The 24,939-nt window shown below is 27.4% G+C and overlaps 1 protein-coding gene across 1 annotated transcript in view; it reads right to left on the reverse strand.

The window, feature by feature from the left end:
- Nucleotides 1-24,939, reverse strand: part of LOC111621294 (hemicentin-2-like) — a 261,961-nt gene that overhangs the window by 106,731 nt on the left and 130,291 nt on the right. The window contains exon 2 of the mRNA XM_023363380.1: nucleotides 4,981-5,325. Within this exon, the coding sequence (XP_023219148.1) occupies nucleotides 4,981-5,325 (345 nt within the window). The remainder of the gene's footprint in view (nucleotides 1-4,980; nucleotides 5,326-24,939) is intronic.

Consider the following 24,939-nt stretch of genomic DNA (forward strand, 5'->3'; position numbering starts at 1 on the left):
CAACGTATCTTTCTACAGTTATAAATCACATGAAATTAATTATAAAGGAAGGGAATTATACAAAATTGACAAAAATTGCCCTTGGGAAAATTGAGACGGAGCTAAATTAAATTTTCGAATTTTCTACTTCAATTTAAACTATTTTTAGCTATTTTAAATAATAATAATGGTGTTAGAAATGTCAAATATATACCACACTCCACCTAAATCTTCAATGTAGTTCTTAAAAATTTCATGTGTTTTTTATGTTAAAATTAATTATAAAATATGCAAATTTGTAAGCTTTTTTATTTAAATTAAGTTTTAATTGCCATATAATTTATAAAAGTGGATACACATAGGAGTAACACCAAATTAACCTAACTAAATTCCTATCTTCATGAATAAATGAGGAATTTTAAGGTATTTTTAAAAATTTTTTAAGCTTATTTTTTAAATATTAACTTCTAAAACGTTTATAAAATATGTAAGTTATAATAAACGAGCCAGTTGAGTCGATTTAAGTAACATAAATACTGATAAATTGAAGGAATAATGCATTAATTTTCCCTCTACCTGATACATTTAAGCATGATTTTATTACGTTTTAAATCTTATTTTGATTATATTTAACTTAATTATGATCTGATTTTTGATTTATCTCAACTTAACATCATTAATGTGATGTATGGAGTCAGGATACTGATGTTGTAAATCATTAATACGTTCACTATACTGTATAATGCATAGATATTATGTTTCAGAAGGAAACTTTTAGTAAAGTTCTCATTTTTTAATAGATATTTTAGGTTAATTACGTAGAATATATATAAAAGGACAAGTTCTTGTAATTAGTTATACGTAAAATTCAATTTTAAAATATTAAATTTGCTTAATATATAGAGAGAAACGAAGATACACCATTCCAGCTTTATCACAGATTTCTCCATTATAAAATTGTGATGGAGCATTTTACAATTTATCTATTCTTAGAGGAAAAATATAGAAGGGAGCAAAATTAAATCCATTATTCAATAACTTATAAACATATATATTTCTCATAAAATTATGATCATCTCATTATCCATTACAGCCTTTTCATCTACGAACCGACATACAGACGTATACAGACCATATATAACATATGTCTTAATTCAATTATCGGCTACGTATATTAAATAATCAGTACAGGTTAATTAATCTTGTATAATAAACATAGCAATAATTGAGATCGGATGATAAACAAGAATTTTATCATCCTTAACATCTGCAAATTGCTGCTTTTCCTACTTTAATCTATAATTAATCTCAATTATTAAGGACAGACGTCTAAATCGAATTTCAAATGTTAATTAATAGTAACCTCTCTCTCTCTTTCCTCTCTCACTCTGTGTATATTGTGAAATATTTAACATTAACTTTATCATTAATCTGTTATATATATATATATATATATATATATAGAACTATAAGAAAATTAACTGCATAAAACTTTAATATATTCAAATATGCTAGAGGCATCTTTGTGTTACCTTCTAGCCCATGTTTCTAGTATGAAGAATGTGCAAAATTATAAATTCTTTCTCGATTACAGCACTAAATCTAGTAACAAATTATTCAATTATCCTGTTATCGAACCCTGGGCTACGAAAATTAGCACACGAAGTTATCCATCACGAAATTATACACCTCGAAACGGGACAATAGTAGGGAATCTATAAGGTCGCGTGATAGATAAAAGGCATGTTTGCTATTAATATGTCTATTGCCTCTGGTGTTTATTATTATCATTTTGTAGTTTGAGGTCTCACTCATAATTGTCAGCCTTTTTTCTAACTATCCCTCTTGGTGATTAAGTGTTGCTGCACCTAATCATCAAGAGAGTGAGCTGCAAAGGGTAGGTGTAGCTTGCAACTCTGACCCTTTCCATACTCATAGTGTCACTGGTTCAGCGTGTTTGGTGTGTGAATGCAGAATTTTGACATTTAAGTCATGGTATTTACTTGAATTATCAGGCTAATAAACTATTAAGGTGATAATTCAAGTAAATATTAGCCTGATAATCAGGCTTCAGACATAATCAACTAATTAATCAGCCTTGAAATCACAGGTGATCAGCCTGTTTATCATGCTTAAAACCATGCTCGAGACCTGTTAATCAGTCATGAAATCACATTAGAATGTTACTGTGTTTTAAGGAATTTTGAGTCTTATTATCCCTTTTTTATATGATTAAGTATAGTTTCATTAAGGTAGTGAGTTGCAAAGGGCAGTTGCTGATAGTTAAGTGTGTTAAAAACTGAATTAAGGGGTGTTTTGACATAAATTGCATAGTGCAAATGCAGAATTTTGATTGAACAAGGCATTAAAGATGTTTCCTAGTCATACACTTGTACTATATAAGTAAACTAATTGCTTATATATCATTTTTGTCATAGATTTTTCAATTGTCAGTGCAGTAAGAACAATCTGATACTAATTTTTGAAGCAATAGAAGCATAAAAAAATGAAGTTTTGAGTAACATTTGCAAATATTTAGAAATAAAAATAGCATTCTTCTACTCAGAACATCCGAACTTCTCATCATAAATAATGTAAGATTAAACAATCTAGTAAAGTGCCTTAACTTACAAAAAATGGCAACAAAATAACTCGACTAATATTATTTTATGTTGCTAAATTTTATTGGATTCCCTACTGAACTTTCTAGAATTTTCAAATATTTTTTGATTAAATGCAACATTTAGTAGTGTACAGCAAAAACAATTTACTACTTGAAAGTGATGCTTCAAAGTAACTCTTCCAAAAGTTGAAAAGATTAATGTTTAATTAGGCTTTAAAACATTGAAAAATTATTGAAATTTAGTGTAGAATTGTTACAATACATAAACTATGTTAAGCACGGGCACAAATTTGCAAAATATTTGCAAGAAACATTTGATATTTGTATTCATATGTCAAGTTTTTGGCTCCAAAATTTCTGATGTTTTATCCACGATATTCATTCCCCGGTGCAATTTTTAAAGAAAATCAATTTTTATTTATTTAATATAATGCATAAGTATTGCAAGAGGCAAAAGAGTTCAAATCTTCTTAGAAACATTTAATGTTTAAGCCCATGTGGCAAGTTTCTTACTCCAATAGTTCTAATCTTTTCTACATAATAGTCATTCACTCTTAAAAACTAATGAAGTCTTTTGTTCTTTTTTTTTCCTTTAATTTTTCTAAATCTAAACGATTTGAAACTAGAAAAGTTAAAAGAAAAAAGCACACACACACACATCACTTTGCACACTTATTATCTGATTCATTGTAGCATTCTTTAAATTGGATTTTTGTTCTTTTGAAACCATCACTAAATGTTCTTTACTATTTTTTCTCCCTTGTCTTAGTTGATTTTTTTAATTTTTTTTAACTTTAAATAGTGAAAGGAAACTGTCTGATAAGAGATATTTTTTTAATATATATTTTTATATAAAAAATAATACAGAAAGAATTAACACACCTACCATGTTAGACAACTGTAATGGGATTTTGATAAGATTCTGATAGTTCACTTGACAAGAGTTGTAATGAGTTTTCATTCAGAAATATATATAAATGTATTTTTTTTAATTTTAATTCAAAATTTTTGTTTATATTATTGTGTAATTTAATCTATAAAGTTTCAATTTTATAAATAAAAAATTGCTTTTTCTAATGTAATATCAGAAAACAAAGGGATGTTTCTTAGATAAAGAAGACTTTTTAGAAAATACTTGATCAATAATTAAAATAATTTTGATTAAAATAAAATAAGTAAATTCTAATTTAATATATTTTTTGTCCAGTTTATTCATTAAATATCTTTTATTTTGTATTTTTTTAAAATTACTGTTAAAGGGTTTAATTGAATTGTCTACATTTCTAGTTTTTTTTCTAAACTACCTTATCTTTGTTTTTATTTGGTGTTTATTTTCTTATCTTTTGTTAAATTTTTATGTTTTTGTTTATAGATTTTTCAAGAGAATATGAAGATATTAATACTAATAAAAAGTTCAATGTTGCATCATTCTCTGCAGCATTCTTTTTTTCTCTTTCTTTGATCCTCACACTTTGGGAGGATGCAGAGGAGTCGTTCTCATTCTCTGCGTCCTTTTAAATTTTAAGGATTACCTGTTTTATCAAACTCCTTCCATCTTTCTGCAGCTCTTACATCTTTATCTATCAATTTATTTTGGTATTTGCAGAAACGAACATTACAAATAGCACAAACTTCTTGATGTGTAGCATTAAATGTCACGAACAACTAAAAACTTCATGATATACTTAATGAACATTAACTTCTTTATATTCTTTATTATTTCTACACACAGTGATCATAAAGTTTATGTGTTTTAATGCATAATATGATGCAACATCGTTGATGAAATTCAGCAGTATCAATGGTAGTAGCAGTAAGCACATGGTATAAGAATGGAGGATACCAAAAATATAATTTATTTCAATTATAATTTTCAATATGTAAAGGATAAGGATAATTTGGAGCAATTACCTCTGCTAGGAAGATAAAATGGTAGAAAATATATCTTTTAGTTATGCTCAGTCAGGTGTGCAAATACTGTAAGAGCAATAAAATGATTGCAGTTCCAAAAATGGTTATTTTATATAAATATGAAGCCTTTGTTCATTAAATAAAGACTTGATATTCACGGAGAATCAAGAATATAAGCCTTTATTTATGACCATTTATTTTTGTTTATTCATTCTGTGGAGCATTAACTCTGTTGCTGCATGTTTTACTGTCTTTACTACTTCAATTATAGTATTTTCTAAATTTCTCTGACAGTATTTGCACTCATATATAGATATACAACGAGTGCAAGAAGTAATATTAGCATAAACAAGCAAAATATGAAGTAAAGATGATGAGTAAAGCGCACAACAGTGATACTAAAGATGAGTTGATTATTAGAATACAGATGCAAGAGTGATGAGTTTGTAAAGTTGAGATGTACTCACCGATTATTTGCAAGTAGATAATCGAATATCTTGTCCTAGCTTTACGAAAATCAACACGACACCGATATTCTCCTTCATCTTCAGCAACTAGAGATTCCATTTCAAGAACCGAAGGCTTTGATATAACTGAGAAGTATGCCCTAGACGAAAGATTGTCACTAGCAGCATGACGTGCTTGAGGGAGTCTCCCTTTACGAGCGTCCACACTGTATATAGGTGTAGTAGATTCGTCTTTGTACCACAAAACCAAATAAACTTCGTCTTCTTCCATAGGAGATGCGATATCGCAAGGTAGATCCACTTTACCACCAGCAACTGCTGATAAACTCAACAGGATATCAGGAACTGAAATACAAAGAAATCAATTGTTAAGGAGCACTTGTTCTATAAATTAGTACAGAAAATACTAAAAATAATTGTAATATATATCTTTTACAAGTTTACTGTTTTATCTATATGACATTTAGCAGTTAAAGTCATTAATTTCTTCACTCTCTTTCGAGGAATTTATTAGTGTCAATGGGCTGACAAACACTTAAGGATATAAGAATAAATTCATTATTAATCCTTATATTTACGTACAAATTAACAAAAAAGCATCGATATTATGTATTTACATTGTATTTTTTAAACAAAACTTTAGTATTTCATCTGTACAACATTTTGAAAGAGGATAAAGTATATGGATGTAGCATTAAATAGAAGAAGAAATCAGTTATTAGCCATTATTTTTATGTATAAATTAGTAAAGAATAAATAAAAAATGGTAATAATATATAAATTTCGTCTACAAGTACGTATTTTTCTAATATTAGGATTTATTATATTATTATATATCCATTAATAAAATTCTTACAATTTTCAAACTTTTTCTTTCGTTTTTAACTCCACCGGACATTCAATTTTAACCAATAACAACAATAATACTGTAAACTTAAGTCTGTATTAAAACAAATTATTATATTAATGTTTTACATTATATCTGTTTTTTACATTTATTTACTATTTTTATAACGCCCCTTCCTCTATGATTCTTAAAAGAATCATAGAGGAAGGGGCGTGTCTGAGAGATAAAAAGAATAATCGAAAGAAGTGGAAAAGAGGAGTAAGTCAAATTGAACAGGAAAAGATGTAAGTTGTAAAAATAGTAAATAAATGTAAAAAACGGATATAATGTAAAACATTAATATAATAATTTGTTTTAATACAGGCTTAAGTTTACAGTATTATTGTTGTTATTGGTTAAAATTGAATGTCCGGTGGAGTTAAAAACGAAAGAAAAAAGTTCGAAAATTGTAAGAATTTTATTAATGGTTTTCAGAAAATGTAAAATGTAATTTTAAAATTATTTTATTGTTTTAATAGAATGTACTACAAAAATACCTGCTGAAGAGGGACGAAAGAGTCCGAAACGCAATATTATGTATGTGTCCAGGTATATTAAATAAAACAAAAAATTGTTTTCTGTGAAACTCTGTAGCATTATCTGTAAAGCCAGTATAATAAGTCCTGATATTAGAAAAATACGTACTTGTAGACGAAAATTTATATATTATAGTAAGTCAAGGACATTGAGGCATTTTAATTAATTAAAAAATGGCAATATTTTTTCGTAATTTTGTAATGTTTCATCTACTTAACGTTTACTTTAAAAAGTAAAGTAGAAATCTATACCAGTTCAAGAAATTCAGTAGAATCAATGGATTTAAATAAGCAGCAGCAAACACAAGTACAGTACAAAATTAATTACAAATGAGTTTTTTCGTGTACAAATTAATACAAAAATATTAAGAAATCATAAGCTTTTCCATTTATATTGCCTGTACTTCTTATAACGTTTCATCTGTATGACATTTACCTATTTGAAAGAGGATGAAGTAGGTAAATAAAACGTATGACAGTCAATAACGTATACATTCCGATCTAACAATGTATGACGTTTTATCGAGTTTTGGAAAGAAGAAAATCCATAGAGCAATTTTTCAAATATCGTATCCGGACCGTCGGATATGCAAGGACGTCAATCAATTTTCGAACTGAAGCGTACAAATACGTGTTTTTTATGTATTGGTGAATGCATTGTCGTAAGCAGAAGGCAAGAAACGTTATAAATTATCATTTTTTTTTTACTTCTCCCTCTTCCTCCTTTAACTATTGAACTTTAAAAAGCTGTTCTTTAAAATCTTTAGGTCCTTTCCCCTTCTAGTTCCTTCTTATCTTTGTTTATTTTTATATATTTTTTTTCTATTTTTTAAGGGAAAGATGCGACCTGTCGCAAAAATTTAAGAAAGAAGCTTATTTAGGAAAGTTTGAAATGTCATCATTTTCTGAGTGATATAATACCAAAAGTATTTCAATACCTCTTCCCTCTTTCTTTGTATACGTTCTTGAATTAAATAAAAGACTTCTTTTAAAAGTTTAAAAGTACTTTTTTATGTACTTAATGCGTGATTGACGTTGTAGAAGACACCAGAAAATCGAAATTTTTGCTGAGTTCAAAGGGGGATAGAAGTTAAAATAAAGGGTAAAAGTCTTCCCCCTCTTTATCTCGACTTTCTTATCCCTTTATGCATGTAAAACACATAAAATTGTACATTTTTTTAAATGTTATAAAACAAAGAATAGGGTTGGAAGACGGCAAATTTATGCAAATTAGCAAGCAACTCTTACATTAATTTATCAGGATTCATCTACGATTATTGGTATTAACAAAGGTGTTGGTTTATCGTATATTTACATTATTAATCAATTTTCATACGATAATTTAGTGATTATTTATGCCACATATACAGTTTTGTACAGTGTTTAAGCATTAAAGGAAACTTTGTTACACACTCTAATCACAACTTCAACTCCTTAGAGGTGTAGAACCAACTAAATTTTAATTACTGTCTCTTCGTTATTAGCCTTTGCACACTCGAACTGTAACACAGTTAATGTTACGATGTATCCAAATAACAGTAATTCACATAACTTAAATGTAAAGCTCTCATGACAGATTCGATCACGTGATCGCCAATAATTACTGTACAAAAGTGGATCGTACATCACTATATTCAATTCCCTATTCTGACACGTTCCCTTCAGGAAATAAGCTTACAAATATTATTTGTTTTTGGAGTAAATTACTGTTTGATTAAAGTAAAGTGGTTATAAAAATGTATAGAAGAGCATTTTAAATTAAAGGAAAATACTTTTAAAATTACTTTCTTTAATTAATGAGGACCTGTAAAGAATGTTTTTAATTCCACTCCTTTCAGTAAAGAATCAATTGATTTTTTGGTGTTTTTGGCGTAAATATCTTCAGTTTCTATGTAAAGCGTAGCTCAGGAATGCATTCTGTAATGAGGACATGCACATAACTTCGTGTATCATCAACAGAAATTATGTAACTACGAGTTAACTATGTTACCTTCACGCTAAATAAGTAATTATGTGCAAATCATTACACCAAATATGTAGTTATGTGCAACATCACAGTTGTGATTTATAGTGTTTAGCAAATGGGTTTACACATTCAGAGCGATAAGATAGCACATAATTACATATTTAATATAATACTGCATGTCACTACATATCTAATATAATACTGCAGTGAATACATATCTAGTAAGGTGCTGCACATGAGAACATATGTAAGCGTGATGTTGCACACGAATGCTATGTTGCTACATACGCATCTGATATAACGACTGTACTAATATATAATTAATTATTTGGTGAGATGATATCATATGTAACTACTTAGCTTAGTGTGATGATTCTCTATATAATATGATATTTTCATACATAATTATATATCTGTTGTGATGATATCAGGTATAATTACATATCTAGAGTAATGATGTTATAGGTAAAGGGTAAAACACACAGAAAATCATGGACGATAATGCTACATATAGTTAATTATCAACAAGATATCATAGTAGAAGTACTTAACGATGTAATTACCAGCTTCAGGTTGTAAAGCGTAATTTGGAACCGTCTATTTAGCCTAATATCAAGAATTTATCGAATTGTTCCATGTATAAATACCATTAACCACAGAATAAAGATAGGTAGAACGGGATTTATTCCCTCCCCCTCTCTTAAGAGCATTGAATTCTATAAGCTATCAGATAACTCTTGATGATATGTGATGTGATTTGCAAGAGAAACTGCGTACAAATCCATTAGTTTCGAACAGCAGATGTTTCTTGTACTCTTAAGGCAATTCCGGGTGTGTTCAAGAGACGATATAATTATTGACAAGGGACCCCACCCGTTACGTGCCATTAGTTACGAAGCGCAGATAGGAATAATGACTTTTGTTAAATGATTCCCAAGCCATACAAATTCTAATAAATCGAAGTATTGGGCCAACCATGCGTTACTTTGCAACGTAACAGAGGAGGAGAGGGGGTAGAAACTCATCTAATCAATCATGGCTACCGTAAAGTTGTCTTATGAAGTACATTTGCTATCTGACAATAGTTAGATAAATGACTTTTCTACAGAAAAATTGCTTTTAATGTGTTTCTAAGATCTTAATTGCTATTATTTTTAAAAATATTTTAATCTCCCTTCCACAAAAATTCTGTATCAACATGTTCTAAACTTAATTTTATTCTAATACCTTAAATTATAGATATATTTTACATAAAATATCATAAAATGTCACTCAAAGTATATTAAAACTTCGATAATCACATAAATATTCTCATAGAAAACTCAGGATTTCCTTACAGAAAATAAGATTTTCTAGAATAAACACTTACAGAAATTCATTAATTCCTTATAAATATTCGAGATAATTAACTCTTTTGCAATTCAAAATATATTAAAATTTATGTATTTAAAATATTCTAGAATATTTCTTCATTATTTGTATATTTTCTTTCTGAAAACACGATTTTCTTGAATAGAAACTTGTTTTTTAAATTATTTTATCCTATAAATAATATTTTTAAAAAATACTTAATAGTAAACACATTAACTTGAAATATTGCTTTATAATTCTTAAATATTCTAGAATATTTTTCCACAAAGAACACATTTATTTACAGATAAAAAATTTTCTAGAACATATCCTTGAAGAGATGAATGTTTACTGAATCTTTTCCTTCTAAAACTTTAACTTACAAATAATATTTTTAAAAAGTTTTATAGAAAAACATTTATCAAGAATATTTCTTGAATATTCTAGATTATTTTTTCACAAAAATGCATATTCTTAAACCTATTTACTTGCTGAAAAACCAATTATTCTAGAATATTATCAGAAATTTCTCCCGATAATTCTTGATAAAAGAAGTAATACAGTATTAGAATTATATTCTAGAAAAATTTCAAGTACTGTACGTATTTCAGCAGAAAATCTAACTTTTCTATAATTATTTACAAGAATAAATTTAAAAGAATATTAATAAAATCTAAAACAAATAAATTTAGAATTTATTCCAGAACATTAGCTTAAGTTTACAGAAAATTTATTGCAGAATTTCTCTTCTTTTTTCATTAATAATAAAAAATTACAACTAAATACTTTTTAAACTTCAAAAATATTTCGAAATTTTCTAAAAACACAAATCAAAATTAATGCATTTAATATCTATGCAAGTGTAAAATAGATAAATTTTGAAATTTACGCTTTTAAACACGCTCTAAATCAATAAAAATGCTCATTCATTAAAACATAAACCCTTCTATTTGTTAAATTTAACCAAGAAATCTCAATAAATTATAAATTAAATTAATAAAAATGCAATAGGTCAGAGCCTGTAATTAGTTTTTCAACCTGTAGCTTGCGATCCTTATTTTAATATATAAATGTATTGAATACAGGAAGATGTTGGGGAATTAAATGCGCACTTTCTTTCACCCGAGTGAAAATAATAGTTAAAACAGCAGGTTAGGTATAAAAAAAATTTACTAACTTCTACACGAACAAAGCCACATTTCCCTGTCTTTATTATAAAAATTTTCAAATATTTAAAATCTCAAAACATTATTAATGAATTAAAAATAATTAATTTTTAAAAAATAATTCTTACTCGATCATTAAACTAACTTATGACTTCATTAAAATTCTTAAATTATTTTGATGATATATCTTAATGGAAGAAAGTAATGGAATTTTAAAAATCTTTTTGTTTTGTATGTTTTTTTTCTTCTTCATCTTCTTCATCACTTGGAAGGAAAAAGTACGAAAAAAAAATGATTCTTCGATTATCTAAAATAAAACTGCATCTGACAACTGTTTTTTCAGATATTTTAATTAATAAATTAATCAATAAATAAATAAAAGAAGGAAAAAACAGAGAAATTGCATAATTTAATTCTTTGTAAACATTTTCTTTAATAAAAAATATATATAGAAAATATTGAAAATCTGAAGCATTTTTTTTCGAAAAATTTAATGTAAAAAAATGAATTAAGTTGATGTTTCTACTGAAAATGTCACCAGTCAGACATACGAGACGTTTTACGTCGACATATATATGCTGAATATTCAGTCATGGATTGCTGAATCTCATGAAAGATGACTTTAAAGAGAAGATGCACAATGATAAATGATGGGATGCTGTAAGCAGGTGTAGTAAAAGGTTATCTGCATATGTCCTTACATTATAATTTTAATACTTTAGTAAAAAAGATGTAAAATGTATAATTTACTCAATTATTTATAAATTAAACTGCATTTTTTTCCGAAAAATCAATTTTATCCTCAGCATCCTTGCATCTTTGGAAGATGCTAAGATGCTGAGAATTGTGTCAGAATATAAGAGAGTAGCTTTGTGTAGGACATAAAAAAAGATATATATAAAAGGGAGGGAAAAAATTGGTAAAAATGGTCGCTAAAGAGGGAAGAAAAAGTGAAAAGATCTGTAAGATATTGGTCTGAAAGATGAGCAACAAAAGTGTGTAAATTTATGATAAAAAAAAAAATAGTAACGTGCACTACATCTTTTGCGCTCGCAATTTATAAAATGAGCCAAGTAAATATAAATAATTATAATTTATGAATATTATTTTGCAGATAGAAGGTATAAAAATTTATATATTTAAGTATTATTTCAGTATAAGAAGTATTACAGAAGTGATGAGGATGCTGGAGGATATAGACGAATTACCTGGAAATACATTAAATTTATAAAGTTTTAACAGTTTATAAATGAAAAATTCACTCATACACTAGTGAAAGAAGTAAAAGGTTAGATGTAGTGAGGAAATAAGTAGCAGCTAAGGAGGATCATAAAAGGAGCGTCGAAGCAAAATTGTTATAGAAGATGCTAAGGAAGAACGGATAAAAAGATCTTAGATATTGTATATCTAAGAAAGACGTACGATAAAAAAAAATTTTTTTTCAAGGAAAACAGTAAAGGAAGCTTCGAAAAATCTTATCATTAGGCAGATAATTTATATTGGAAAAAAATAAGAAGTAGAGAAGATAGAAGTATATAATACTCTATATCTATAGAAGTGATGCTGCGAGTAGTGAGATTCTTAAAAGATTTTAAACTTAATAATTCCTAGACGAACGTTAGAAACAAGGGTAATAAAATCTGTAAAAGTTTCTTTTTTAGGAAAGAAAAATCAAGATTTCTAGAACAATTCTTTCGGTTATCCTCATTGACTCTTTCTAAATATCCTTAGTTGTTGAGAAGATTTGTACTTCACACGGATCATTACCTATACAGATTCAACGAAGTGTGTTAAGGAATTTTTTAAAAATAGGAACAAGGGGAAAAAAGGAAAAAAATATATTGAATATATTCTATTTTCTTCCAGTCGATCCTCATTTGTAGTCTGTTTGTTACTCCTGTCACTGGTAACTAAATATTGTTATCCTGGTTTAAACTTAGTCTAAAGATGGTTTTCAAGAAATAAAACCTTAACTCGGATGCGATTTTATTGAAAAATTTCGAGTCAAGAATATGTTAAAGATTTAAAAGATAAAAAATAAACGAACGAAGGGATAATCTTCTATATATAGTGCCAAGGGATTCTTCTTTCTTCCTATGATTTTTAAGTAATTTCATTTTATCTATAGTCTCTACCAATAAAAATTGATGGTTTTTAATATTCTGAATGGATAAAGTATTTGAGACGTTTCTATAACGTTTTCGTGACTTGTTTTAAGCTGGAATTTTACATCATTCCACGCATTTTGAGTGTATTACATATATACTTTCCCCCCTTGTAGATCTGGAGATGCTTTTGGATAAAGTTTAATATTTTTATGGCGAGTTATAATCGAAAGTTGAGAAGAATTTTAATGTGTAGCTAAAGTATTTTTACACCAAACTCTTGGGAATTTTTTTAGATAAAAAGTTAAATTCTGTACGTTTAACGTGTTTTTATTAATGTAACTTACCCCACGTAGACAAGAGGAGCAAACATAATCAACTAGAGATGGCTCCTACGTTATTCTATACAACTGTATCAGGTTTATCACTAGAGAAAATGTTTTTGAATATAAACCTTTTTATTTGTGTAATGTTCACTATTACTTAGCGGATAGTTCCTGAAATAATAATAATTTCCCCGGTTAAATGTGGAAAAAAAAATTCTTTGACCAACTTCACATTTTAACTCTATTATTTGTGAAACATTTTATAGTTAAGTGATCGTAAAGTTGATGCCCTTAAGTTTTCATTCAGTTTAATGAATTGTTTACTTGATAAGTATCGGGAAGAACTAGATGTTTCCTTGATTAACAGAGCTTTCTTCGTGAACATCAATGTTATGGGTGTGTTTAATTGATGAACATAGCTTCCTTGCTGGATATTAGAGAACATTAAGAATGTATTTACTTGTTATTCTTCTTAATAAATAGGGAGAACACTTGTTTGCTTGATAAACAGTGTTCCTAATAAATGCCAGAAAGAATTAAGGATGTGCTTCCTCGATGGATGACAGAAAACTAAGGATGTGCTCCCTTGATGAAAATACTCTCCTTGAACGAATGCTGAGAAGGATTTCCATGATGAATACACGTTCCTTGAAGAAATATCAAGAAGAATTAAGGATTTGTTTCTTTTGAAGAATATTTTCATGGTAAATTTCGAGCAGAAGTAAAGATATGCTTCTCGAAAAAATACTTTTCTTGATAAACATCGTAACGATTATGTTCATCAGAGAAACATATGTTCCTTATCATATTGTTATAATCATAATGTTAACATTAACTACAATTTTTCCATTTATCTTAAATTTCTACATCCTTCATTACCTTATCTCCTTTCTCTATGATAATCTAAACTATTTAATGACGATGTTCTTGGCGATAAACAGGATAAATCTGTGATAAGGTAAGAGGATGTTACAATTCGTTAGAAAATGCTAACATAGCGAGAAATATGTATCTTAAACATATTTATTTTACTATATGTATACTTAAAGTATGCTATTTATTGATTTTTTATGCACAATTACTTTATGTATCCTTCTGTTTAATTAATATTCTGTAGTTATAAAAAGGAGTGAAGTTACGCTTTAACATGCAAACTAAATCGTAAAATTCTTTAGAATTAAGAAGTTCATTTGTTTAATAGTTTTCTGAGTGCGAAAATAATCTTATAATTGAAGCAACAGATCATCATATCTGAGAGTTCACTTCGCGTAATTTATTACTTGAAAATTAAATGCGTCATGAATTTCCCTCAGTAATTTGATGGTGTATAATGCGCTACGTGTGATAGGATCTTTTTTTCAAAGTATATCTTTCTGGAATTTTTCCAAAAAGTGTCAGAAAATATTCTCTTTTCAAGTCTCACGAAATATTAAAATAGAGGAAGATTCTATAGAATTTTTATACATTTTTTTTAACAATTTGGATCTTCCTATTGAAGTTATTTTAAATTTAAGAATAATTTATGATTTAATAGAATGAATTTTATATAAAATTTCAGCATTTATCAATTTATAATACGTAAATTCTATCTTCTCTGAGTAAACTTGATTATAAGTTCAGAGCATTATTTTGTATATTTAAACTCATTTTTACAAATTATCTTATTAAATTACACATTAAAATGTTTAAAAACTAATTTGTAAACGTTTGAAATGCTATTTTACATGAAATATTTATTAAAAAATTGCATAAAATTAGCTCTAAACAGCTTTAAAATACAAGTGAAAGTATAGCACGAAAGCTTGATTTTCATGGATAGAGCATGGATTTCTTTGTTTTTATTTGGTGTTTATTTTCTTATCTTTTGTTAAATTTTTATGTTTTTGTTTATAGATTTTTCAAGAGAATATGAAGATATTAATACTAATAAAAAGTTCAATGTTGCATCATTCTCTGCAGCATTCTTTTTTTCTCTTTCTTTGATCCTCACACTTTGGGAGGATGCAGAGGAGTCGTTCTCATTCTCTGCGTCCTTTTAAATTTTAAGGATTACCTGTTTTATCAAACTCCTTCCATCTTTCTGCNTTAAGCGTAAAGAATTTAGATTAGAAATAATGTAAAAATATAAACTAAACATGGTTTTAAAAATTAACATATTTTTATATAAATTTTTGAATTATTTCATCACAAAATTGAGAAGATGCAGAGAGGATCAATAAGAGAAGTAATGATAGATAATACGTACAGTACATACGCATATATTTTTACTAATCTTTCATTTAAAACAATTTTGAAGTAAAACTTAGACACGTTTTTGAAAAATTTGGCATATTTTAATGTAAATTTTCTCGAATATTTTATTAGCTACATGACAAGATGCGGAGAAAATCAATAGGAGAAGTGATGCTAGATATTATTACTTTTAAGAACTAATTTCTTTACTTTTTTAAAAAATTAGATTAAAAATTATGTAAAGATAAAAAATTAAGTTTTTGGAAAATTCATTATATTTTTGTATAAATTTTTTAAACTATTTTATTATCTAGCAGAGAAGATGCCGAGAAGATCAATAGAAAAAGTGATGTTGCTTATATATGATTTTTTAAAATATCTGTCTTTAAATCTGAAATTTAGTAAAGAATGATTTAAAAATATAAATTAAATGTAAGTTTTAAAAAATTACCTTATTTTAATATAAAATTTTTAAAAAATTTCCACAAAATTAAAAAAAAAACCTCTATCTCCTGATTGTAAACAGTGGATTTTTTATTACGTTGTATACAATTTCTCATCAGAAATAAGAGACTATAAAATATTAAATAAAAAACATAATAATTAGTTAAAATTATATAATTTTAATAACTTCTATAATTAATTTTATTTTTTTTATTTTAAAAAACGGTATTCTATAATGTAATTGAATAAGCAAGCTTTTGGGGAATAAACAGAGGATGTTTCAATAGAATAAAAAGTTTTTAGCCATTAAAAGACAAAATTTACTACTAAATACTACTAAAGTTCTCACAAAATATCTTTTTTATCTCACTAGTAGGCCTATATTAATTTAGTATCAAATAATTTTTATAGTTAATTTACAAAATTAATAGAAGAAATAATAATAAAACAAATATTTTAAAATTGTTTAACATAATGAATATGATTTTAGAAATTTACCTCTAAAAACTACTAAGAGCTTTACTAAAGATCTTGTTTATCCCACTAGAACTTTACCATTGTATCGGGTGATTTTACGGTTAATTTACAAAATTAACAGGGATAAAAATGATGTCAAACTCCACTATTTTTATTTCTAGATTACAAAAAAACCCTCTAAGGAGTTAGAAACTGGAAGAGAAAAGGGAAAAAAAGAATAAAAAATTCATTTATCACCAGCTTGGTACCATAACGAATTTTTACTATAAACGAGAATATCGGGCACATAAATCAATGGGCAATGTGCTAGTGCACAATCAAAAAAACCAGAGGGCAATCGATAAAAGTTGGTTTAAGAATTGATTTATTGAAGAAGCGTGAATTTGTCCGCTCCGTTTTATCTTTTCTTCCATCAAAAGTTGAACTTATCCTCCACTAAATCCATTATAGAAAGGCAGTAGTGATGTCACGTGAAACCTGTTTATTATTACTAGAGGCTAGAGTTGATAATGAGAGGGTCCGATGCGAACAGAGGGTCTACTCTAGACACAATACGTCAATCATCTNTTATTTTAATATAAAATTTTTAAAAAATTTCCACAAAATTAAAAAAAAAACCTCTATCTCCTGATTGTAAACAGTGGATTTTTTATTACGTTGTATACAATTTCTCATCAGAAATAAGAGACTATAAAATATTAAATAAAAAACATAATAATTAGTTAAAATTATATAATTTTAATAACTTCTATAATTAATTTTATATTTTTTATTTTAAAAAACGGTATTCTATAATGTAATTGAATAAGCAAGCTTTTGGGGAATAAACAGAGGATGCTTCAATAGAATAAAAAGTTTTTAGCCATTAAAAGACAAAATTTACTACTAAATACTACTAAAATTCTCACAAAATATCTTTTTTATCCCACTAGTATCTTAATTTAGTATCAAATAATTTTTATAGTTAATTTACAAAATTAATAGAAGAAATAATAATAAAACAAATATTTTAAAATTGTTTAACATAATGAATATGATTTTAGAAATTTACCTCTAAAAACTACTAAGAGCTTTACTAAAGATCTTGTTTATCCCACTAGAACTTTACCATTGTATCGGGTGATTTTACGGTTAATTTACAAAATTAACAGGGATAAAAATGATGTCAAACTCCACTATTTTTATTTCTAGATTACAAAAAAACCCTCTAAGGAGTTAGAAACTGGAAGAGAAAAGGGAAAAAAAGAATAAAAAATTCATTTATCACCAGCTTGGTACCATAACGAATTTTTACTATAAACGAGAATATCGGGCACATAAATCAATGGGCAATGTGCTAGTGCACAATCAAAAAAACCAGAGGGCAATCGATAAAAGTTGGTTTAAGAATTGATTTATTGAAGAAGCGTGAATTTGTCCGCTCCGTTTTATCTTTTCTTCCATCAAAAGTTGAACTTATCCTCCACTAAATCCATTATAGAAAGGCAGTAGTGATGTCACGTGAAACCTGTTTATTATTACTAGAGGCTAGAGTTGATAATGAGAGGGTCCGATGCGAACAGAGGGTCTACTCTAGACACAATACGTCAATCATCTTGTTATCGCCTCAGTGGTTTAACATTTTTCAAAATAAAAATAAAAAATAAAAATAAATTCCCGAACAAAATGATTAGACTTTGTTCTAAATTTCCATTATGAACGAAATTTTCAAATATTTTCCTTGACTTTAATTGATTTCAGAGGTTTTTAAGTACTCTTTCAGAGGGTTAGTTTATACTTTTGGAGTTAATGTATTTTCAGAGGTTTTTCGAACTTCTAGAAGTCCTAGATACTATTTCAAAGGATCCGTTCACACTTTTAGAGGTTTTTTTTCGTATTTCTATAAGTCTTAAGATATTCTTTCAGTGGATTAGTTTATACGTTTAGAGGTCATATATTTTAAGAGGTTTTTTTTTGTCACGAGTTTTGTAATAAATTTAATACATTCAAAATTTCCGTGAGAGACTTTCAATACTTTTTAGAATTTTTTCATACTTCTACAGGTTGTTTAAAATACTTTCAGAAGTCTTTTATTTATATTTTTAAAGATTTAAACACTCAGAGAGTTAAATATTTTTCAGAGTTTTTTTTTTATTTTAAAATCTGTAATANAAGCCAGTTAACTGTATTATATATTTGTACGCTCCAGGTACACATCGTATATCTTGATTGGTAAGTTATATAAATCGTAACTTAAAAGTCAGTTAACCTTTGTTCCAGGTGCTCAACATATATCTTTTGTGATAAGCTATGAAGTAAGGTACAGTACATAAATTGTGGCTCTGAAGTCAGTTAACCGTATGTTGTAAGTTCCAGGTATAAAGTACGCTATAAAGTTATAGAGGGGCAGCCCAAAAGTCATCTAACCCTGTTTTGTTTGACCTCTTCCGGGGTAGACACCAGATATCTTCAATATAAGGTCATATATAGGGTGGTCCAAAAATCAGTTAACGTTGCCTAGTTTTGTGCATTCCATTAATACATCATATCATATCTTTTACGGGAATAGAACTGGGTTACATACAGAGTGGCCCAAAAGTCAGTTAACTGTGTCTGTTTATGTTCCGTGTGAAACCGTGGATACGAATTAGAAAACGGGTTTCGAACAAGTGATTTACTAATAAAAAATTTTAAAATATTAGTCAAGCATTTGAATAAGGTAGCAGTTTAGCTTTTAAAATGGTTAACTGACTTTTGGGCCAAACTGTTTAGCGTTGTTAAATTCTAATTCATTAATATAAATACAGAAATATATAATCTTTTACACAGATATAAGATATTATCAGAAGAATTCTCATGAATATAAAAAATTATACTCTATAGGACCCGTTTTTTTAACGATGATGAAAGCATACAATGTGGTATCTTAATACTATAAATGGTACAAAATAAGGTTACCAGTTTACAAGATATACTCGATATTAAATTTTATGAAAGATATTGACTTAATCTCAGAAAATATCAAAAAAATTTATTACTTTTTCATATTAAAATATGCAAAAAGTCACGCGAGAACTTACCACGAACGTCAAAAACCCAGCAAAGAGTTGCGTAACTTTTCCGGCAAAAACATTTAAAATTACTTGCGGCGCCATCTGTTACTATATTTTATTTTTAAAAACATTTTTTATGTTATTAATTATTATAAAATGGCGAAAAGCTTAATTTTTAAGCTTAATAAGAAGTAAAATGTTTATTAAGTCCGACCCCACTCCAGATACAACACCCCCTCAACCTTTAACCACAAAAAATTTAACAGCATCAATTCCCTAATATGAAAACTTCCCTGCAAAATTTTCGACAAAAGGCACGAGAGTTATTAAACTTCAAATTGGGTGAACGAAATCTTACCCTCCCCCAATACACATACAACAAGCATCTCTACATACAGAAAAAAACTCCAAATTTTTTCACTACTGGACGTTTCAACGTCTCCTGAGTGAAAAAAATGTAAAAATTTGGAGAGGGGGTCATTTTCTGATCGATCGCCATACTTTCCTGTGTCATATGTAACAGCTAAGAAAGTAAAACTCATCAAGATTCCGTAAAGTCATAGTAATTTTAGAACTTCTAACGCGTATATTATATATAATAAATGATATAAAGTAACATTAAAAGCTTGTAAAACAGTTAAAATTATAATATTTTTAAAGGATAAGGAGAAATTAAGGCTGAGAGCAATCATTTACAGGAAACAATTGTGAAGTTATTTCCATTGACAATGCAGCACATAGCATTGGCGTCACAGAATTGACATAATTAATGTCCGTTAGGAAATGATACATTGTTTCCGGTTTTGGCAAAAGGTTTCCTCGATTTGCTTGACGTCAACTATTTGCTATGTAAATCTGTAAATGCATTCTTGTGAATTATGAGGAGGAAAATTAATTTCGGAGACACCTATAACAATGACCATAAATCACCCATTTAAACAGGCAAGAACTTGGAAATTTTTCAATGAATATTCATATTCCTGTATGTGTTTTATATGATTTATGATAAAGAATTATTAAAAGATATACATCAATGTAATAATTAATAAAAAAAAACCCTCACTATTGGTCATAGTGGAAAAATTGTATGAGGATCCAAGAAGCATCTCCACCCCTTAACTGTAACGGTGCAACCCACTATTAAGGTGTTGGATTGCCAGTTCGATACTTATAGGATAAACGGAAAAAACCACTGTTTCTAGTAGGATAAAGCGATAAAATGGAGATAAAAAAAACCTCTGTTTACAGAGAGATATAATCTTTGTCCTTTTGTCCTTCTTCACACTAATCAAATTTTTAAAATTTTCTCAAAGAATTATTATTATTAGAGTAAGAAAATTGCGTTTTTTTAATGGAAACACTCTGAAATTTTAGTGTTTTTTTCCAGTTTTTTAATGAGATTACAAAGGCTGGATCAGTGGGAAAAAAGACTTCAGTTTTAGTAGGACAATACCTCTGTTAATTTAGTAAAATTCCATTAGTTTAAATCAGATAACTGTGAAAAGATCCTAATTCTAGTGATAAAGATCTAGTTCCATTCGAATTTGAAAAAAGTTCTTTAATTCTACTTGTAAATAAACCTCTGTTCTAGAATAATACCTCTACTACTTGAGTGGAGAAAAAATTTATTTTGTTAGTAGTAAATAATGAAAATTATTATTTTATCTATAAAATAAACTTATTATTTTAGTGAAATTAAATTGCTGTTTCTAGTACGATAAATTCCTCCGTTTCTGTTAATTTTTTCTTTTTAGTAGAATAAATCCTGTTCCTAGTAGGACAAACCCCTATTTTCACTAAATAAAATATTCCTGCTTCTAATAAAATAAAACTTCTTAATTCTAGTATATAAAAAGGCGATTTTCAGATTAAAAATCTTAAAATCTAGATTAAAAGATTTTCTTTTAATCTAAAGTTATAATAAAAAAATTTAAGGAATCCTTCTCCGTTCTAATAAAAAACACTCGCCTTTTGTAGAATAAAAAATTTTCCCTATTTGTAGAGTAAAATAAAATTCTTTCTATGTTTTACAGCAATAATTCCGCAAGTTTCCTTATTTCTAGCTGTTTAAGATAAAGAATTTTCCCTCTTTCAGTAGCACAAAAATCAACGATTTTCCTTACTTCCAGTAACACAAAACTTCTCATCTTCGTATCCCTAGCAGACTAAACATCCCCAATTCTTCACATATGTAGAAAAAAAATCCACAATTTCTTCAAAGTCCACCATCTTCGTCTTTCCCAACGATCAATTCGCGACCATTTCCTATTGAAAAGAATCTACTTAAAACTACTCGAAACTCTTAATTAATCAAACGGCACCACTCCCAAACACTCGATATACCCATTAAACTCGTTTCTCTTTAAATATCTACACACACTTATACCACAATAAATTAAACAAACGACAGAATGATCTTCCCCTTTCAATTTTTTTCCATCTTCTTTCTCGCCATTGGAAGTGCTGGCTACATTTTTTGGTAATAAAAAAAATTAATATTTTAATTAGTAACCTTATTATTCTAATAGGACTGTTAAATCATTAATGCATTAAAGAGAAGATTAATAAAATATGAAACTCATTTTTCATTTAACCATTCGTTAAACATTAACATTAGTCACGTCAAATTTCGTATGACAATATTGATTTTAAATTTGTTACCACTGACTAAATAATGCTATATTTTACTACTCCCTCTTACTGTATAACTAATTACACTTATGTATGTACTGTGGGTTGCGTGTTATTTATATTAAATCCCTTAAAGCATTCCCAGATTTTTATGCATGAGGCTCCTCCCTGACGCATTCCACTTATTATACACAAAGAAAGTTAAAGCCTGTAGGGGTAAATTAAGTCGTTAGCTTGAGTTAAACGAGAAAATCTTCGGCTTATCCCGTGTTTTATTCGCCATTTAATCTAGAGTTTTCATTTTTAAAAATTAAAAACAAAAACTATTTTCCTATTTCTAGGATAAAACGAAATTCTTCCTATATCTTTACAGCATAAAACTCCATAATGTTTCCCATTTCTAACGGTATGAAGATCCCCAATTTTTCATATTTATAGTAGCATAGATTCTTAATTTTTCCTATTTCCAGCAGCCTAAAGATTTTCAATTCTCCTTATAACAAGCAGCATAAAAATGACCTCTTTTCCCTATTTACCGCTATATAAAAATCCACAATTTCCACTATTTCTAGCAGTATAAAGATCTTCAATTTTTTCTATTCTTAGCAAAATAAAGATCCCAATTATCCCTATTTTTAGCAGCAGAGAAAATTAATTTTTTCTTATTTCTAGAAGCGTAAAGATTCTCAATCTTCCCTGTAACTAGCAGCATAAAAATTAATTATTTTCCCTAAATTACACTTGTGTAAAACGTGTGTAATCAACTATTTTCCCTATTTCTTGCGCAGCATGTGCCTTCAAATTTTTCCCGTTGTAATATGAGAAAAACATAACATTTTTGTAGATTCTATGCTTCATCACCATATAAAAAACGAAGAATTGCGTTTATAAGTCTCTAAGTTAAATGCTTTATTATAAAACAAGCGCTAAATTTAATCAATTCGTTTTGATGCAAAAATGTCGAATTATCTTCCACATTTCAAGCGTTATCATAGCTAAAATTCCATTGATTTTGCTTTACTTTAATGCAAAAATGCTAACATTAACTTGTAAATTCTGTTTTATCGTAAAAATAAGCAATTTTGTTTTAAATTCTAATCTTTAGCATGAAAAGACATTGATTTGGATCTAAACCCCATGTTTTATTATAGGAAAAATCATACATGTTTTCATACTTTGATGCAAAAAACTTCGTAATTTTTCTAAATTTCATTCTTTACCATGGAAAAAAATCCATCAATTTTGCTCTAGATTATGTTCTTTAATGCAAAAGAAAATTAAATTAGCTTCTTAATTGTCATAATTTATCATAAAAATCATCAATTTTTGTCCTAGATTCCATGCTTTAATGCAGAAAAAGTCAAATTATCTCTTAAATGCCAACCTTTATCATAGACAAAAAGTACATCAATACTGTTCTAGATTCTATGCTTTAATGTAAAAGAACAAATTTAACGCTTTACTACAAAGAAAATCATTAATTATTCCCTACAATTTATGCTTTAACACGAAAAACTCATTAATTGTATCTAGATTCAATACTTTACTATGAAAACAATCATCAATTGTCATTTAGATCCTGTATTAAACAATTAAAAATTTCCATAAAAATAATTAATCAAAAGGTTTAAAAGATTGTAAACCCTAGTCTATACGCCATAAACTACATAAAAATCATCATTTTAATTTAAAATTTAAATAATTTCTTAAGTTTATCATTCATTTTCTAAGGGGGTTAGATGATCTACAACGTTGCCAATTTACAATTTTTCAATAAGTATAAACGTTCCTCCAGGTCTTAATAAGTTATTAATTCACGAAAATCTAATAAAGGACCTATCAATTAAAATTCCTTTTTCATTATTCTAGACATGTCAACCTTTTTTGAGCACTCCTGTGGCTCTAACATCATTATTCTGAATATAATAATAATGGCAACGTGGGGTGAATAATAATGGATACATTAATAGAACTTTAACTTACTACAAAAATATTGTTAACTATCTTGAAAAGAATATAAATAAATAAGTCATTCGATTTTTTATTTAAGAGTTTTATAGACTTTAATTATATTTTGTAAATTAATTCTTTATTTTTTATTTTAGAAAAATTTATAAGTATCGAATGGAGAAGGGGATTTAATGATGAGATGGAGAGAGATGCTGATGATATTAGTTATTGTATTTACTTCCAGCATCTTTTAGTGATAAAATTCTATTTTTAAAACTTATAGTTGAAAATTTAAAGATAAATATTCGTTTTTTGGTATGAACTGTTTATATTACAGTTGCTTTTTAAGAGTATTTTATTATCTAGTTGAGAAGGTGAGGAGAGGATCAATTGGAGAAGTGAAGCTAGATAATATCATTTGTTACTAATTTTTTTATTTAAGCGTAAAGAATTTAGATTAGAAATAATGTAAAGATATAAACTAAATATGTTTTAAAAATTAACATATTTTTATATAAATTTTTGAATTATTTCATCACAAAATTGAGAAGATGCAGAGAGGATCAATAAGAGAAGTAATGATAGATAATATATGTGTACAGTACATACACATATATTTTTACTAATTTTTCATTTAAAACAATTTTGAAGTAAAACTTAGACACGTTTTTGAAAAATTTGGCATATTTTAATGTAAATTTTCTCGAATATTTTATTAGCTACATGACAAGATGCGGAGAAGATCAATAGGAGAAGTGATGCTAGATATTATTACTTTTAAGAACTAATTTCTTTACTTTTTTAAAAAATTAGATTAAAAATTATGTAAAGATAAAAAAATTAAGTTTTTGGAAAATT

This window comes from Centruroides sculpturatus, unplaced genomic scaffold, assembly GCF_000671375.1.
Source record: "Centruroides sculpturatus isolate CEXI.00-Female unplaced genomic scaffold, Cexi_2.0 scaffold86, whole genome shotgun sequence".
In the NCBI taxonomy this organism is placed as follows: domain Eukaryota; kingdom Metazoa; phylum Arthropoda; class Arachnida; order Scorpiones; family Buthidae; genus Centruroides; species Centruroides sculpturatus.